The sequence below is a fragment of the Gopherus evgoodei genome, chromosome 5, assembly GCF_007399415.2.
Source record: "Gopherus evgoodei ecotype Sinaloan lineage chromosome 5, rGopEvg1_v1.p, whole genome shotgun sequence".
Classification (NCBI taxonomy): domain Eukaryota; kingdom Metazoa; phylum Chordata; order Testudines; family Testudinidae; genus Gopherus; species Gopherus evgoodei.
Genome location: NC_044326.1, coordinates 135,703,148 through 135,722,887, shown reverse-complemented (window position 1 = coordinate 135,722,887; position 19,740 = coordinate 135,703,148). Strand labels below are relative to the sequence as shown.

The 19,740-nt window shown below is 44.7% G+C and overlaps 1 protein-coding gene across 1 annotated transcript; it reads right to left on the bottom strand.

Annotated features, from left to right (window-relative positions):
- Positions 1–381: 381 nt before the first annotated feature.
- On the bottom strand, positions 382–17,740 carry LOC115652240. Its single transcript, XM_030564026.1, has 4 exons — positions 17,615–17,740; positions 13,342–13,402; positions 5,145–7,777; positions 382–476 (listed from the first exon to the last, which is right to left on the bottom strand). Exons 1-4 carry the CDS (start codon positions 17,731–17,733, stop codon positions 383–385), a joined length of 2,907 nt encoding a protein of 968 aa, XP_030419886.1. The 5' UTR covers positions 17,734–17,740; the 3' UTR covers position 382.
- Between the last annotated feature and the right edge of the window lie 2,000 nt (positions 17,741–19,740).

Genomic DNA, 19,740 nt, shown 5'->3' with positions numbered 1-19,740 from the left:
TGGTTTATAGCACGAGGCCTCTCTTGAGCACTATGTTCCAAATTTTACTAGAATGTGGTGTAGCAACACAGTTTTGTGTGTGAATTACGCAGTGTGCAATCTAGCAAATTAGTAAGGATGGGGACAGGACCAAAACCAGAGTTTACCATGCCAAGCAACTAACTATAACAGAGATTATGAAATGACGAAGTAAGAAATTACAGGTCAGATCTGCAGCTGGTGTGTATCTGCACAACTCCAATTACTTCAGTGAAGCTATGCCAATATACACTAGCTGGGGACATGGCCCTGTACATTCAAACTGTGAGGCTCCATTCCAGAAAATTCTCACAGGTTAAGTTGTTATTTTACAAGGTTTTATTTGTTTAAATTCAAGTTTTTACTAGTTCTTTTTATTCCCATTTCGGCGCTGTGGAGTCATCTTTACATGTAAGTGCACAGATATTGGTGCTGCTCGTGTCGAGGTTTTTGGTACTCTGCAACAAAAAGACAAACAATAAAGGAAAGAGGTTTAACTATCCATGCCTTGCGATATATACTCATTTTCAATCCTTAGGTGGCACCACCTCATTTTTTGGCTGGGTCTACTATAAAATATGGTAACAGAGATTATTCAGAGCTGCTTAAAAGATCAAGACAACCAATTCTTGCCAAAAATAATGGGTTTTGAGCACCCAAATCCCCTAGGTTTGAAAACCTCACTTGGTATAGGTCAACACATCTGCAAATGTTGACAATAGCATTGGGCAAATTCTAAATTTTTTTTGGTGCACTTCTGCAAAACTTGCTCCTCAAGATTTTGCTCTAGGCAAACAAAACCCAAATATGGGGTGCTCTGGATATAGGACCCTTACATCCACATCCCCACAGTTTCAGGGCATAATAGATAAATGCTTCAGGCTCTGACCCATCTCTAGCTGCCAAGCATCTCAAGCTGCCAATCAGGGTTCAAACCGAATAATTTGTTTAGGGATGAGGGCGAGATAAGGCATTGCTAGGTCAATTCTCTGCCAGGAAGTGCTGGTTATTTGGAGCAACTGGAGTCATTCCAAAGGAGAAAAGAAATTATCCTCCAAATATAAATAAATCATAAGAATAAGAATGTTTTAGTAGATATATAGTGCTTTTCATCTTGAAAGCACATAATGTTAAAAGTAAAATAAAATAAATACATATCATAAAAAAAATAAAAATACACCAATTGCCTAAAGAGGATGAGCACATGAATAACAATCCAACATTTAGGTGCATTTAAGGGAATGCAACCTACTCTTCAGTTAAAAATTCAATCTTTCTGAACATACAAAAGAGCTATGCACTGAACGTTATAATGAACTCTTTCAGACAATTGAGAAACCCCCCAAAAGCCACCCCCCATTACCAGTCTCCAGATATCCAGACTCTTGAGTGTGTAAACAGGGGAAGTGATTTTGCCTCTGAATACAGCATTGGTGAGACCAATACCAGAATACTGCATCCACATCGACGTCCATATTTTAAAAAGGATGCCAAAAAATTGAAGAGGGTGCAGAAAAGAGCCACAAAAATGATCTGAGGGCTGGTGAAAATGTCTTGCAGTAAGAAACTTGAAGAGCTGCTTAGTTTATCAAAAGGAAGATAGAGAAGGGACTTGATTACAGTATCTAAGGGTATGTCTTCACTAGCGGCCGGATCTGCGGGCAGCAATCGACCCAGCGGGGATAGATTTATCGCATCTAGACTAGACATGATAAATCAATCCCCAAGTGCTCTCCCGTCGACTCCTGTACTCCAGCTCAGTGAGAGGTGCAGGCAGAGTCGACGGGAGAGCGGCAGCAGTCGACTCACTACGGTGAAGACATCAGGGTAAGTCGATCTAAGTATGGTCGACTTCAGCTATGTTAGTCATGTAGCTGAAGTTGCGCAACTTAGATCGATCCCCTCCAGTGTAGACCTGGCCTAAGTAAAAACAACGAGGAGCCCAGTGGCACCTTAAAGACAAATAGATTTATTTGGGCATAAGCTTTCATGGGTAAAAAAACCCACTTCTTCAGATGCATCTAAGTACCTTCACAAGAAGAAAATAACAGGTACTAAAGATCTCTTTAATCAGCAGAGAAAGACAGTACAAAAACCAATGGCTGGAAGCTGAAGCCAGATAAATTCATATTAGAAAAAAGGCACATTTTTAACAAGGAGGGTGATTAACCATTAGAACAAACTATCAAGGGAAGTGGTGGATTCTCCCTCTCTTGATGTCTTCAGATCAACACGGGATGCCTTTCTGGTAGGGCTGTCAATTAATTGCAGTTAACGCAAAAAAATTAATCACAATTTTAAAAAAATCACGATTAATAGCACTGTTAAACAACAGAATACCAATTGAAATTTATTAAATATTTTTGGATGTTTTTCCACATTTTAAAATATATTGATTTCTATTACAACACAGAATACACAGTGTACAGTGCTCACTTTATATTATTTTTATTACAAATATTTGAACTGTAAAATGATAAACAAGAAAGAATATAATATAATATAATAATAATATATGGAGATATGCCTATCTCATAGAACTGGAAGGGATCTTGAAGGGTCATTGAGTCCAGCCACCTGCCTTCACTAGCAGGACCAAGTGCTAATTTTGCCCCAGATCTCTAGGTGGCCCCCTCAAGGACTGAACTTACAACCTTGGGTTTAGCAGGCCAGTTCACTTTGTACAAATACTATAGCACAGAGGTTCCTCAAACTGTGGTCCATGGACCACCAGTGGTCCATGAGCTCCATTCAGGTGGGCCATGGATAGTTCCTCTAAGGTGCGTGTCTGGGCGGCCGCATATGAGAAAATGAAGAGCCACGCACCTAATTAGCAGAGCGACACGGGCATGGCTCCACTAATTAGGTGCCTGGACCCTGGAGAAGATGCACATGTAAGGTGAGTTGGTGGCCTTGAGGGGAATAGGGCATAGGTGGGAGGGGGCAGTGGGGTGAAATGAGCAGGTGCAGGGAACTTGGGACATGCAGGGCTGAAGAGGCCAGAGAAAGAGGAGACTTTCCCCAGCTCCAGGGCTGTGGCTGCTGGGGAGAGATGGCCCTCCTTCACAGCCTCAGCTCTGTGGCTGCTGCGGCAGGGGAGAGAGCCCTCTCCTTTCCACCCCCAGCTCAGGGGCTGCTGTGGTGGGGGAGAGAGGGCACATTCATTGGAAAGGTAACACTACTGATATTAAAATATGAGGTGTGTGCTTTAATTTGTAGAACAAAAAAATTAAATATTTTTTTTAAATACAGTATAGCGCTTTAATCCAAGCACTTTACAATAGTTAGATAATTGTACAAACAGTATTTGAAAAGATCATTAAGTGGTCTGCTGAAACCCCCAGAAATTTTCAAGTGGTCCACGGGACAGAAAGTTTGAGAACCACTGCTGTAGTGCAATCTCTTTATCATGAAAGTGCAACTTACAAAGGTAGATTTTTTTTGTCAAATAACTGCACTCAAAAATAAAACAATGTAAAACTTTACAGCCTATAAGTCCACTCAGTCCTACTTCTTGTTCAGCCAATCGCTAAGAAAAACAAGTTTATTTACATTTACAGGAGATGCTGCTGCCTGCTTCTTATTTACGTTACCTGAAAGTGAGAACAGGCATTCACATGGCACTTTTGTAGTCGGTGTTGCAAGGTATTTATGTGCCAGATATGCTAAACATTCGTATATCCCTTCATGCTTCAGCCACCTTTCCAGAGGACATGCTTCCATGCTGATGACACTCGTTAAAAAGTAAGGTGTTAATTAAAATTGTGTGACTGAACTCCTTGGGGGAGAACTCTATGTCTTCAGCTATGTTTTACCCATGTTCTGCCATATATTTCATGTTATAGCAGTCTCGGATGATGACCCAGCACATTTGTATTAAAAATACTTTCACTGCAGATTTGACAAAACGCAAAGATACCAATGTGAGATTTCTAAAAACAGCTACAGCACTAGACCCAAGGTTTAAGAATCAGAAGTGCCTTCCAAAATCTGAGAGGAACAAGGTGTGGAGCATGCTTTCAGAAGTCTTAAAAGAGCAACACTCAGATCTGGAAACTACAGAACCCAAACCTCCAAAAAAGAAAATGAACCTTCTGCTAATGGCATCTGACTCAGATGATGAAAATGAACATGCATCAGTCCTTTTTGCTTTGGATCGTTATCAAGCAGAACCCATCATCAGCATGGATGCATGTCCTATGGAAGGGTGGTTGAAGCATGAAGGGACATATGAATCTTTAGTGCATCTGGTATGTAAATATATTGTGACACCGGCTACAACAGTGCCATGCAAATGCCTGTTCTCACTTTCAGGTGATATTTGTAAACAAGAAGTGGGCAGCATTATCTCCTGCAAACCGTAACCAAGTTTGTTTGTCTGAGTGATTAGCTGAAGTAGGACTGAGCAGACTTGTAGTCTCTAAAGTTTTACACTGAAAACTAAAACAATGCAGTTATTTTTTTGTACATAATTCTACATTTGTAAGTTCAACTTTCATGATAAAGAGATTACACTACAGTACTTGTATGAGGTGAATTAAAAAATACTATTTCTTTTGTCTTGCAAATATTTGTAATAAAAAATAAATGTAAAGTGAGCACTATACACTTTGATTCAATTACAACACAGAATACAATATATTTGAAAATGTAGAAAGCATCCAAAAATATTTAAATAAATGGTATTCCATTATTAACAATGCAATTAATCGCGATTCATTTTTTTAATCACATGATTAATCAGGATTAATTTTTTTAATCGCTTGACAGCCCTAATTTCTGGAAGAGGTGCTTTAGCCAAACAAGCTACTGGGCTCAGTACAGGAGTAACTGGGTGAAATGTAATGGCCTGCGCTATACAGAAGCTCAGATTAAATGATCGAATGGCTCCTTCTGGTCTCAAATCCTCTGAATCTGTGGATACAAAGAATGTACTGGTGGTACAAGAGCTACAGGTTTTTCTGAATAGATGAATAAACGGTAAATGGCTTCACAGCTAATTTTCAACCCATCCTTTCAAATCTACACAAAACCGAACACTATATTAGCGTTCTACAATGAAGAAAAGATTGGATGCTCAGCCCTGCAGCAGGGAAAGTATGGCAGAACTAGCTTTTTCTACTTACTTCTTTGATGCTGTACGCTCAGTGACCTTCTTTACCACCCCAGTACCTTGTGGGGGCAAAGTCTTGCTCTTCACAACTGGGAGTTCTTGATATGATGTTTGCACCTGGGCCTCGGTACATAAACGGGATGAACGCCACTTCTTCCCCACAGGTATTTCAACAAGCGAGGTCTGCACCTGGGCCTCGGTATATTCAGGGCGTGGAAGCTTCAGCTCTATCTCCTCCTTCAGCGTCTCCTCTTCTAATATTTTAACATCTGGAGGAGTCAGAGGTGCTGCTTTCTCTTCTGTTATTTCAACCCTGGTGGTTTGCATCTCAGCCTGTGTTTGGGATAGGGAAGGAGCCTTCTCTTTTGCCTCTGGCAATTCAAGCCTGGAGGTTTGCACCTGGGCTTCCACTTGCAGTCGTGATGAACGCCACTTATTCCCTGCTGGTATGTCTACATAGGAAGTTTGCACCTGGGCCTCCATCAGTGTTAGGGGGAGGGGTTTCTCTTTGATTGGGGTAGTGGGCATCTCATCCTCCAACTCTGGTACTTCAAAATACGAAGACTGGATGTGAACCTCAGTTTGTGATGGGGAGGGAAAGGTCGTCTTTGCTTCTGCAAGTTTGGAGGTTTGCATCTCAGCCTCAGTTAGCGAGGGGGAAAGAGGCACCTCCTCCGCTTCCGTTACTGCAAGTTTGGAGGTTTGTACCTGGGCCTCGGTTAGTGAGGGGGCAAGAGGCATTTTCTCCGCTTCCATTACTGCAAGTTTGGAGGTTTGCACCTGGGCCTCGGTTAGTGAAGGGGCAAGAGGCACCTCCTCCGCTTCCGTTATTGAAAGTTTGGAGGTTTGCACCTGGGCCTCGGTTAGTGAGGGGGCAAGAGGCACCTCCTCCGCTTCCGTTATTGAAAGTTTGGAGGTTTGCACCTGGGCCTCGGTTAGTGAGGGGGAAGAAAGCTTCTTCAGTAACTCAATACTTGACGTTTGCACCTGGGCCTCAGCTTGTAGCCGTGATGAACGCCATTTATTCCCTACTGGTATGTCTACAAATATGGTTTGCACAGCAGCGTCAGCTACGGTTTTGGAGAGAGGCTTTTGTTCTATTGGGAATGGGGCTTCCTCCACCTCCGCTTCTGTTATTGCAAGTTCAGAGGTTTGCACTTGGGCCTCAGTCAGTGAGGGGGAAAGAGGCACCTCCTCTGCTTCTGTTACTGCAAGTTTGGAGGTTTGCACCTGGGTCTCAGTTAGCGATGGGGAAGAAAGCTTCTTCAGTAACTCAATACTTGACGTTTGCACCTGGGCCTCAGCTTGTAGCCGTGACAAATGCCACTTATTCCCTGCTGGTATGTCTATATATGAGGTTTGCAGAGCAGCGTCAGCTACGGTTTTGGAGAGAGGCTTTTCCTCTATTGGGAATGGGGCTTCCTCCTCCTCTGCTTCTGTTACTGCAAGTTTGGAGGTTTGCACCTGGGCCTCGGTTAATGATGGGGAAGAAAGCTTCTTCAGTAACTCAATACTTGACGTTTGCACCTGGACCTTGTTTACTAAGAGGGAAGAAAGCTTTTTCAGTAACTCAATACCTGAGGTTTGCACCTGGGCCTCAGCTTGTAGCCGTGATGAACGCCATTTATTCCCTACTGGTACGTCCACAAAGGAGGTTTGCACAGCAGCGTCAGCTATGCTTTTGGAGAGAGGCTTTTCTTCTATTGGGAATGGGGCTTCCTCCTCCTCTGCTTCTGTTACTGCAAGTTTGGAGGTTTGCACCTGGGCCTCGGTTAGTGAGGGGGAAAGAGGCACCTCCTCTGCTACTGCAAGTTTGGAGGTTTGCACCTGGGCCTCAGTTAGCGATGGGGAAGAAAGCCTCTTCAGTAACTCAATACTTGATGTTTGCACCTGGGCCTCAGCTTGTAGCCGTGACAAACGCCACTTATTCCCTGCTGGTATGTCTACATATGAGGTTTGCACAGCAGCTTCACTTTGGGTTGTGGGGACAGGCTTTTCTTCTACCTGGAATGGGGCCACCTCCTCCTCCGTTTCCGTTACTGCAAGTTCAGAGGTTTGCACCTGGGCCTCGGTTAGTGATGGGGGAAGAAGCACTTCCTCTGCTTCTGTTATTGAAAGTTTGGAAGTTTGCACCTGGGCTTCCTTTTGTGAGAGGGAGGAAAGCATCTCTAATAGTTCATGATTTGAGGTTTGCACTTGGGCCTCGGCTTGTAGTCGTGTCGAACGCCAGTTATTCCCTGCTGGTATGTCTACATATGAGGTTTGCACTTCAACTTCAACGAATAATGGGAATAAATTCTTCATCTGCATGTCTTGAAAGTCAAGATCTGGGGTCTGCTCCAGAGGCTCACTTTCAATGGGGAATAAAGTCTCCATATCTAGTACTTCAATAAGTGATGTTTGCACCTGGGCCTCTGTTTGCGATGGCAATGAAGTCTCCTCCTCTAATATTTCAAGATCTGAGGTTTGTACCTGGACCTCACTTTCAAATGGGAGGAAAGTCTCTTCGTCTGGTAGTCCAAGATTTGAGGTTTGCACCTGAGCTTCTGTTTGTAATCGCGACCAACGCCACCTGTCTCCTGGTGGTATTTCCACATAGGAAGTTTGCACCTGGACATCAGCACAGAATGAGTCTTCTGCAATTTGCTGTAAATGACAAAAACCAAACCCCCATAAATATGACCATCTGCTTTCAAAGCAAAAGTGAAGCTCCTGTGACACTGCCCTCCATACGTTTTATGGAAATATTATGAGTGTAAATATGATGTAACTGGAATATGCTTTATGCAAAAGGTCTCTTCTAAGGTATCATAACAAAGGTTATAATCTACAGAATATATTCCTCCTATTTGTATGTATGTATCATTCTTGTATCTGAAGCTAGAAAAATATAAAGTATAAAACTCTGGGATCCTATTGTAATTATGCAAAGTGTTGGCCACTGATGGTGGTTTAGAATCTTGATGGCTCCCATTGACTAGGACAGTTGGTTGTAAATGGCTCTGTTTACTTGCAAGCCTTCCTGTGTTTGTGTAAGCCAGTTCAGGAAGAATGGAGGCTGGGGGAGGGGGTCTCACAGGACATGTGACCATGTCACATGATGCTGAAATCCATCTTAAATCTGGTAGTTTTCCATTTAGAAGGAGGATGAGGACCCAGAGAAACAAAAGATTCCTGACTTGGGCCAAAGCTATAAAAGGGTAGAACAGAACAAAGGGGGCTGCCAGGTCATGAGAAATCCCCTAGTTACCACTTGAGCTGGAACAAACAAGGATGGTACCGAGGAAAGGATGGGGCCCAGACTAGGAAGGAATCTCATCTGTGAAAGAAGCTTATTGGAATATCTCTGAGGGTGAGATTTTACCTCTAAACAGTTTCTTAATGCATTAGGCTTAGACTTGCGGTTTTTTGCTTGGTAACTTATTTTCTGTCTGTTATTACTTGAAACCACTTAAATCCTATTTTTGATAAAATGATTTTATTAAGTATGTATTAGTAAACCCAGAGTAAGTGATTAGTACCTGGGGGGGCAAACAGCTGTGCATCTCTCTCTATCAGTGTTATAGAGGGCAGACAATTTATGAGTTTACCCTTATAAGCTTTATACAGAGTAAAACGGATGGATCCCATTGAAAACTGGGTGTCTGGGTGCTGGAGATAGGTGACTTGCTGAGCAGTTTTTGGTTAAAGTCTGCAGCTTTGAGGGTGTGGACCAGGCCTGGGTCTGTGTTGCAGCAGGCTAGTATGTCTGGCTCAACAAGGCAGGGTTCTGGTGTCCCAAGCTGGCAGGGAGAGTGGGCTCAGAGGTAATTCCAGCATGTCAGGTGACAGTCGCAAGGGGATCTCTCTGACGGAACCTGTCACAGTGGTGTAGTCAGCAGGATCTGTGCACAGCTGATTGCTGAGAGACACTGGTAGTGATTTTAAGTGAGTTTTAAGTGTGGTGGCCAGAAAACAGAAAATGGATACTGGTTTGTTATTTTCTTTTTGCTTATTTTGGGTAAAGGAAATAGAGGCAGGAAAATCAACAAAAAGAGTGAGAGTGAAGCTCAGAAGAAGCTAGAACTGCACAGATTTCATACTGTTGAGAAGGAAAATGAACATAAAAGACAGATGGAATTAAGACAAATGGAAATTGATGAGCAAATTGCCAGGGAAAAAGCTGCTTACGAAAGAGCCATGGAAGCCCACAGCTTAGCCCAACAAGCTGCTCAAGAAGAGAGACATCATGCTCAGGAGAAGAAGGAAAGAGAGAAGCTGCTAGCCCTGGAGTTAAAAGACAAAGAAATTGAGGTCTAGATTGCAGCCCAGAAGCATGAACAGGCTGTAATGGAGTGGAAGAGGCAAAACCCTCTAGCAGCTGGCTCCACTTCCCCAAAAATCCACAAATGGGAATGGTTATGCCCTCAGTATGACGAATCCATTGATATATTGCTGAATATTTCATCACCTTTGAGAGACCATGCACTCTACATGCGATTTCTGAGGACCAAAAAATGACCACTTCAGTTGCAAAATTGACTGGGAGAGCTCTGGACATATTCAGTAGGATGCCTATTGCTGATGCTTCAAACTATGGTAAATTTAAGGAACTGGTTTTGAAACCGTTCCGGATTACAACTGAAGCCTACAGGGTAAAATTCAGGAGTCTTAAGAAGGGATCTGGATTAAGAAGGGATCTGGATTGAGTAATGTGTCTTATGTAAATGAAAGGGAGGGATTTGTTAGACAATTGGGTGAGGGGAAAAGGCATTACAAGCTTGGAAGAAATGTGTGATTTGGTTACTCAGGAACAGTTCCTTAATATGTGCAGTGATGATGTAAAACAATATTTGTGAGACAAAAAGGTGGATGCAGTGGGTGAATTAGCTGAGTTTGCAGACTCTTTTGAGCAATCACCAGCTGCAATTAAACATAAACTGCTGGCAGAGGGGTACAGGGTTGATGGAATGCAGAATCATCATTTTATCCCTGGGAAAAAGGACGCTGGACGTAAGTAAGAGTAAGAGGAGGCCCTGAGATATAAACCTTGGTATCAGAGGCCTTGTATGAGACCTGAACTAAAGTAATGGTCAAGACTTTGCTAACATAAAGCCAAGTTAAGCTGTGAGCCAGAGGCAGGACCTGCTCACAGGGAGCTGGCAAGGAAAATGCTGAGGCTGCAAAAAGAGACATACGTAAAAGGTACCGGACACCAGATATCAGAACATTCACATAGTCGTACACTCCACACAGATAACAAGGAACAGACTGACCCATCCCAATGACAGGGCCAAAAGGGGAATATGATGGATAGAGTTGTTTTGTTCGAACCAACATGTACAAGGTGAGAGGCGGCACCTTGCTATGTACAGGGGTTGTACCTTGCTGCGTAGAGGGGTTCCATCTCCATACATCAGGAGTGATGTGTAACTTGTTTGTACCTGCGTATAAGAATGCATCCCTGGGGCGATGTCTTTGTCCAGCCTAGGAAGAAGTGGAAAGTCCCGCCACTGACTGTGCTGAGTCCATTGCCAGGGGGCACATATTCGTAGTATGTCCTGTAGAGCAAAGTCTAGAGGGAACTATTACTGTGCTTCGTTTGACAATAAACCTGGCCGATGTGCCTTCGTACCTTACTAGAGTCTGTGGTCATTGGGGGTTCTCTTGGGGTCTGCTGTGTCAGTGATCTGCAGTCATTGGGGGTTCTCTTGGGGTCCGCTGTGTCAGTGATCTGCAGAGCTGAGACAGCACACAGCTGATTGATATCAGCATTGAACAGAGAAGAGCACCACACCGGTAGCATCTGATGACAACGTTCATCTCCCCGTTCCCCTATTACTCGTCCGAAGTCTGTACAAGCAGAGGACCCAGAAGGTTCTATCATTGTAAGTCCACTGAGCACCCGAGGAATAAATGCCCTTGTCTGAATGGGAACAGGCATCACGTAAAACATGAAGCTGCTGCTTCTCAGCACACAGGGGTATCCCAGGCTACTGCCTCTTACCACACAGGATTTGTAAAGGTTGCTTCTACACGACTAAGCAGTGAGCATGTGCATGCTGTTAAGTTTAATGACAAAGTGCTTCAAGGTTTGACGGATACTGGTGCAGAAATCTCTGTGGTCAGGATGGACCTGATCCAGGAGAAGGATTTGTTACCAGGAAAAATGGTAGAATTAGAACTGGTGGGAGGTTACAAAGTCTTTGCACCTTTAGCTAAGGTACACATGGAAACTGGTGATTTGCAAGCTGAACTGACTGTTGCAGCAGTGGCAAGCAATTTTGCACCGTTTCTACTAGGGAATCATTTTTTTGATGTGGCAGAATCTGTCCCAGGGTTTGTTAGCAGCAAGGAGGAATTTTGTGCTGAAGGCCCCAGAGGGGAGGGTAAAGTCGCATGTGCTGCTGGGGAAATAGGAGAGTGTCTGTTTAATTCCTTGGTAGCAGTGGAAAATGGGCCGTGTAGCTCTGGGGCTCAAGAGAGGTCCCCTGCAGGAAGGGCTGGATAGAGCCAGCTCCTGTCCTGTGATCCTCTCCCTGGGGGAGGGGGATGTTCCACCCTGTAACAGCGAGGCCTTCCCAGCTGACTGCCAGGAAGTTGCAGGTCAGCAGGGGACAGGTCCTGCCCTGGGATGCACAGAAACATGAATCCCGGAGATGGAAGTTGGGATCCTGACAACTGCTGCGGTTGGAACAACCCCAAGGGCTCTGTAGCCCCAAGCTGAGTGAAAGGTAGGGGATTTCGCTGGCCAGTGAAGGGTGAGCCCACAAGGCAGGGTTCTGGAGTCCCAAGCTGGCAGGGAAAGCAGGCTCAGAGGTAATTCCAGCATGTCAGGTGACAGTCCCAAGGGGGACTCTGTGACCGAACCTGTCACAGCTCCACAGGTAGAAAGTCCTTCACCCCTGCTGGCTTGGCACAGCAACCCATACAAGCCAACAAAATAAAGAACAGCCAAAGAGACCTACAGTGGGGTGAAACCTACCATCAAAGATTATTGGATGGTGGGGGAAACACATGAAACAAATCAAAGGACAAATAAATTCCAAATCCTGTTAGAAACAGGAGGATGGGAGGAGCTGTAGGATTTCATTATGTGCACAGTGGAAAACGATAAAAACAGAAAGACATTTTATTATTGAAATCAATGGAAGAATAAAATTACTTTTATATCCCTTGACAGTGTTTCTTTAAATTTTAAAAGGACGCATTCTCTGTAGCATAATAATGAACTGCAAGCGATTAAGAGCTAAATTCTGATACAGGTACTCCCAATGAATAGGACCTTACTCCACAAGTAGCACCTGTAAGAATAAACGGGACTACTTCCAGAGTACACTAGCATTCAGCGTGCAGTAAGGGTATCAGGGGCTAGCCTTACATGATATATATTGTGATTTTCAAAAGCGCCTAAGAGAGGTAGATGCCCAAATCCCATTAAAATCCATGCGCGCACATAGATAGGGTAGGACATATCGAAAAGGCTAGTATCTTTCTGGGACGTACTAACAGGAGTGTTATTTGAAAGACACAGAAAGTAATTGTCCCACGGCACTGGTGAGGCCTCAGCTGGAGTACTTGTCCAGCTTTGGGTGCCACACATTGGGAAAGAGGCAGACAAACTGGAAAGAGTCCAGAGCAAAGCAACAAAAATGAGGTTTAAAAAACCTGATCTGTGAGGAAAGGTTAAAAAAAAAAATGGGCTTGTTTAGTCCTGAGAAAAGACGACTGAGGGGAGACCTGATAACAGTCTTCAAATATGCTAAGAGCTACTACAAAAGAGGATGGTTCTCCATGTTCACTGAAAGTAGGACCAAAAGTAATAAGCTTAATCTGAAGCAAGAGAGATTAGGAAAAAACTTTCCAACTATAAGGGTAGTTACGCTCTGGAATACTCTTCCAAGGATGGTTGTGGAATCCCATCACTGAAGGTTTTTAAGAACAGGCTGGACAAACACCTGGCGATGGTCTACGTTTACTTGGTTCTGCCTCTCAAGATCCCTTCCAGGCCTATAGGTCTATGATAATATAACCCAAAGGCACTCCAGATGTTGTCTATGTTTATCATAGTGAATTTAGCAGAGAGGCTGTCAGAAAGATGCGACTCAAAGTGCACACAACCCATGTGATTATATGTAACACGCGCTGTCTCATCCCTTATTTACTTAAAAGAGCATATGTAATTAAAGCTACCACTCACCACAGGTGCTTCTGCTCATGCAAATATTTACCTGTTTTATTTCTTCTGCCTCCTCAGCAGGTTCCTCTGGCTCAACATTGTTTATATTTATACTGCAACACAGGATGGGACAGAGAGATTCAGAGCCTGTTAATTTCTCAGTAATGGTGCATTTAATACATACAATAAAACAGGGGTCCCCAATGCGATGCCCGCAGGCACCATGGCGCCCGCCGGGGCATCTATGTGCGCCCGCCTACTGGCTGCTGGACAAGCAGCCACCGAAAACCAGCATCATCAAGAAGAGTCACTGCAGAAATGCCACTGATTTTCGGCGGCATTTCGACGGCGATGCCTCTCAACGACGCTGGTTCTCTACAGCAGGTCGGCAGCGACGCCTCTTGATGACGCTGGTTCTCGGCAGCTGCTTGTCCGGCACCCGCCACACTAAAAGGTTGGGGACCCCTGCAGCAAGGTAATGCGTAGCTATCATAATACACAACACAGAAAATCTGTAAAATAGGAAGAACATGACCCCAACAGATTGTAACAATTTTTGGGTGACTTCAAGCAAAATGTCTTTCCCTCACGTTTGGCACAGGAAGGAATGATACTTGTAGAGGTGCTGTGCTTTCTCCCTTGCCACCCCTTATGTGTAGGAAAACCTCCTCATACAAATGCATGAAGTTGCCATCCTATATTCTTTCAGTCCTTCCTTAAAAACTGCTTCTGCCAAAACACCTATAAATCCCTCCTGTCTGGCATTTTGGCAGGCAACCGGCAAGCTGAGACTTAAGCTTTCCTGCTAAACCTTCATTTTATTGTTACTTCACCTTCCAAACTTCAACCCAACATCCTCTCTGCAATCCAGATTTGTTTTGTCCACCTAGCACATCCTGTCATATGTGAAATCCTGGTCCCAGTGACATCAATGAGAGTTTTGCCATTAACTTCAATGGGGCCAAGATTTCACTCCTAGATTGTACACTCTCTAGGCCAGGAACTGGAGATTTTGCTACATATCCCTATACCTACAAACAGCAAAACACAAAACCGTCCTTTCTGAATTGCCTTCTTTAATAATCCAGTGCTGAACATGCTTTCTGGATGGAGGGCCAGAGGTGATGGCAAAGGTGGTTTTAAGCCCTCTTTGCAGCGAAATCTTCAATCACAGGGCCAGCTGGCTGTCAGTCTGGTCGCCAGCATAAAGTAGAGCAACCTCAAGGCTGTTCTACTTCACACTTGGCTGCCTACAGTCCTACACCCCTTTTTTGTCTAGCCATACCATCTCCCACTGGTGGAGAGCTGCTGGAGGAGCACTAAGCCAGTCCCCAGCCCCAGGTGCAGGGTTCATGTCGGGGCAAGGGGCACAAAGGAGCTGGAGCCACAGCGTACTGTGCTCCAGCTATTCTCTGCTTGGCTGGGTCCTTGAGGGCTATGGGAAATGGAGTGTGGGCTGGCAACGGTTCTCAAACTGTGGGTCAGGACCGCAAAGTGGGTTGTGACCCCATTTTATTGGGGTTGCCAGGGCCAGCGACCCAGGGCTGAAGCTGAAATCGGAGCTCCAGCCCCATCTCCCCCCACTCAGGGCAGTGAGAGGCCCATGCCCTGCCTCCCCCTCTCTCCCAGGGATCACGTAGAAATGTTGTTGTCAGAAGGGAGTCAGGCAGGGCCCAAAGGATGGAGAGCAAAGCCGGCCTCGAGCCCCTCCACACTCCCCATACTGGGCGCAGGACAGAGAGCTCAGACTGGCACTGGGCTCTCGCCTCATGATTTTACCTCAGCTGTTGGAGTTTGAGCCGATAGCCCCTTGTTGTGTCTGCTGGGGGCAAGGCGCCCTGCTCTGGACTCACTCACACTCTCCCCTGGCCATGCCTGTGGCTGGCTGGAAGCCCCGAGATACCCCTGGTGAGTCCTCTCAGCTCAAACCGCGCCGTCCCACCCACACACCCAGCCCAGCGGCGCCTGTCCAGGCCTGGCTCTGCATGGAGCCCACTTGGTCACCGGGGCAGCCAGGGTGCTAGCACCAAGGGCAGCAAGATGGTCTCTTCTCCTTGTGGGCACCGTGCCCGTGGAGCCATGGAGAGGGCACAGCTGGATGCCACAGGGCCTTGCCAGCAGCCAGGTAAGAAGGACACAATGAGGGGCAGATCGCTCGGGGGAGGGAATAGGACGTAAGAGGGAACAAGGTAGAGGGAATAGCGGCTCCAAGAAGGAACATGGGGGTTCCCCTTGAGCCCTTCTACCTCCATTCTGCCCTTCCATGAAGCCCGTATTCCCGGGGTCTCAGTTTGGGTCACTCTGTCCCAGCAGGATAAGCTCTGTGCACTTAAACCACCTGCACGGTGTCCCTGAAACATGCCACAGCCAGGGCTGGGATAACCATACAGACCGTAGTAGCCTAGTACTGCATTAGTAGCTGATGGCTGTGAAACTGTCCCCAGCATGCAGGAAGGTCAGGCCAAAGCTTTGTCTGCTTTGAACAGGGTCAGATGGTAAAGGGTTTGGGACCTACTGGTCCAGCTAGGCCAGCATTTGCTGACTTTCAGAGTGTTGCAAGGAACTCTTATAAACATGCTATTTCCAGGAAGATGGGTGAATGGGAGAGAAGGGTTAAGGGGAAAGGCTCTGGATTGGGAAGAATCATTATGGTTGAACTGAGTCAGTTTGAACTTTTGCATGTAATTGATGGCATTGTACATGACTCGGGACCACTGGAAAAGTGCATTTGATAAAGATGAACACCCAGTGTTACTGTATTGTATTTCAGTTACCAACTTTTTGTTAAGTATCAGAGGGGTAGCCATGTTAGTCTGGATCTGTAAAAGCAGCAAAGAATCCTGTGGCACCTTATAGACTAACAGACATTTTGTAGTATGAGCTTTCGTGGGTGAATACCCAGTTCCTCAGATGCAACCTCAGTATTCACCCACGAAAGCTCATACTACAAAAAGTCTGTTAGTCTATAAGGTGCCACAGGATTCTTTGCTGCTTTTACAACTTTTTGTTAAGGACAAAAATAAATTGCTGTTAGTACATTTTGTTATATAAGGATTAAAAGGGAGCATAACAAATGCAAAAGGTAAAAGACTACAGCAGAGCGATGAGGAAAAGGGAATAAACAACATGCCATAATCACACCATCTTCCTCACTTCCTTTCTTACGCTTAAAGCATTGTGTAGTGTTCTTGTGAGCAGTTAAACAGCTACCGTGTTCTACCACAGAAGTGGCTGCATTTCAGCGAAGGATGAAGTGACCCCTACATGTTGTTATGCATAACTGTGCCCATAACCAGTCACACATTTAATACCTTCTGACAATCACAAACTGCATTGCTTTTACAAAACACCTGCACCAACTTTGTTTAGCACCTTTCATCCCAAGGTTTCCTGAAGTGTTTACAAGATTATACATGCAATGTATTGTTAAACTGTCCAACACCACTCAGCCCTCCATCAAAGGGCAGAACAAAGCCATGGAAAGCAGAACTGTTCTGGAGATGCCAACATCTCTCTATTAAAGGGCCCCATCTCTCCCCTACCTTCCCCAGGGCCACATGTTGTCTCATGCCAGACTTACAACTAAGGCCTTGTCTACTCTAGATGGGGTGCTTATTTAGTTATAGTGGAAAAACACTCTTAGAGGAGACACAGTCTATACTGTGTGGCAAAGTACATTCTTCTCAGGAGGCTCAGTCTTTTTTAGCCTCAGAGACACAGGCTTCGGCAAGGCACATCCTTACAGGTAGCATAGGGTCTGGCTACTCTTTTCCTCAGTCAATCCCTTGTGCTGGTTTTCCTTCCCTTCACAGGGGGGAAGGGGGTGGGGGAGCAGAGGGGAAGTGCAGCCAGCCTTCCTTCCTAGAAGGGTTCAATGTCTTGCTACACCTAACCTATTAGCAACTTCCTATTAGTAACATGCAGGGGAGGGTTTAAAAAGGTCACAAGCAGTTGGAGACAGCTGAACCTAATTAGTTCCCTGGTAACCCCTTTTCCAGCTGAAATTTATTTCCCAGTGGTTATCTCTTCTCAGTGGGTAGACCGAGGCCTTTTAACTTCCTGGGACTAATTCCCTCCCCGCTTGTCCTGGGTTTACCACAACTGGCAAAAGAATTCTTACTGCTTATACTAGTTCCCCAAACAAAATAAGCTAGACCAGCAAAAGGATGTTTTTGTTAGTACAACTCCTGTATCTACATGACCATTTTTGCTGGTGCAGATGCTATATCAGGTAGGGGGCAATTTTTCCACACTACCTACTGACATAGATAAACCAACAAAACTTTCAAGTTAGTCAATTCCTTAGAAACAGTAATGTGCCTTACCTTATTGAAGATTTTGTTTGCGGAGAGCCAGCACAGCAAAAACATTGTTTCCAGCTCCCTGTGAGCAGAACAGCAAAAGACAGAAGGACAGTAGGGCTTTTGCCTTCCAATTTATTCATCCCAGGGATTGCAATGTACCCTAAACCTGGAAAGCAATTGATTTATAGCTTCCCAAGGTCAGAAGGGACATCTAGTTTGATCTCCTGTATAATATAGGTGATAGAATGCCTCCCAAATAGTTCCTACAGCATATATTTTAGAAAAATATCCAATATAAATCCAATCTTGATTTAAAAATTGTCAGTGATGGAGACTTTACCATGGTAAATTGTTTCCATGATTGATTACACTCACCATTAAAAATTTACACCTTATTAAGATGAACCCTGACTCTGGCTGAACTCTCTAAACCTAGTATCAGAGGGGTAGCCATGTTAGTCTGGATCTGTAAAAGCAGCAAAGAGTCCTGGGGAACCTTATAGACTAACAGACGTTTCGGAGCATGAGCTCTCGTGGGTGAATGCCCACTTCGTCAGATGCATGTAGTGGAAATTTCCAGGGGCAGGTATATATATGCAGGCAAGCTAATGAGTCTGGCCCTGACTTCAAAGAGAAACTGCTGAGCTTCAGTTCATCTTCAAATTTGACACCATCAGCTCAGGATTAAACAAAGACTGTGAATGGCTTGCCAGTTACAGAACCAGTTTCTCCTCCCTTGGTTTTCACACCTCAACTGCTAGAACAGGGCCTCATCCTCCCTGATTGAACTACCTCATTATCTCTAGCTTGCCTGCATATATATACCTGCCCCTGGAAATTTTCACTACATGCATCTGACGAAGTGGGCATTCACCCACGAAAGCTCATGCTCCGAAACGTCTGTTAGTCTATAAGGTTCCCCAGGACTCTTCGCTGCTCTCTAAACCTAAACACAAACTGAGCAACTGGTGCTGATTATATGCATAGGCTAGGTCTATACTAGGAAATGTTTGCAAAAGATTGCTACCATTGCAGTGTTAGAGCCAGAAAGCTACCTACACGGGGGCCCCATCAGCCATTTTCAGCATCAGCTTATTTAAGCGAGCCTAGTTGACACAGTGCTGACACACTTCCTCACATGGCTAACACAGCAATATTAGCAACAGTGGAACTCTTTTAGACAATGCCATTCAGAAAAGAAAAATCTTAGTCACTGGGGACTCCTGTTTCTGTTAAGTGAGCATTTTTTGGAGTGGGAAGACATGACCAAACTAGTTCCATCATCAAACAACTCTACTGCCTCCCTATGCATTGCAAAATCCAGTTCTAAATTGACTACTTTAACTCATGCCCCTGGGATGCCAATCTCACAGATTTTGTCTAGACCCTCTCTTTTCACATCTCTTGTTTTAATGTGGCCTTCTCTGCTTCCCTCCGTGCAACTGGCTGCTGCCTGTGAAGGAGGCTTGTCCTTTACTGTTATTGCCATCTGAAACAGCCTGATTGTATCTCTCTTCCTCTCCAATTATCCATCTCATTTCAAACAGCTGGTGGAAACATAATTTTTCTCTCTGCTCAGTTTTTCTTTCTCCGCTGTTATTGTATTGTTTAACTCAGCAAAGCAATATGGGATACAATTTGAATGAAAGAGATACAAAATTAAGTTGCACAGTGTACCAGTATTCCTCAGAAATGCCATGCAAGAATCCTTGTGACCATTAGGTAATTTGGAAGCACCATAGAGGGACCCCAACCTTTCTCATACGTGATGTAGCACTATAATATAATAATGAAGTGGCACCTTGTGAAATAAAAGCAGCAAAGAGTCCTGTGGCACCTTATAGACTAACAGACGTATTGGAGCATGAGCTTTCGTGGGTGAATACCCACTTCGTCGGATGCATGACGAAATTTTGTGAAATAAGCTTTAGGTATCTCAGCTCTGCTTTAATATAATGCAGTAAAGGCTTCAGAGCATGATGCAAAATTCATGGATTTGTTGAGCCGCTCAGGAGGCATCAGAGGACTGAGACACAATGACAATACACTCCCACATCGGAAACCCAAAGATGCTAGCGACCTTTTGAGCACTGTTACCATACACCAAGAGACATACATAGACTCCCTGAACTGGTATAAACCCCAGT

What these genes read in the sequence shown, in the direction of transcription:
- LOC115652240 (XM_030564026.1), bottom strand. Translation starts at nt 17,733, where the DNA reads ATGAATAAATTGGAAGGCAAAAGCCCTACTGTCCTTCTGTCTTTTGCT. An exon ending in AGGCAGAAGAAATAAAACAG is followed by an intron (nt 7,778 to 13,341) that starts GTAAATATTTGC and finishes TGTCATTTACAG; the next exon opens with CAAATTGCAGAAGACTCATT. An exon ending in GAGCGTACAGCATCAAAGAA is followed by an intron (nt 477 to 5,144) that starts GTAAGTAGAAAA and finishes TTTTTGTTGCAG; the next exon opens with AGTACCAAAAACCTCGACAC.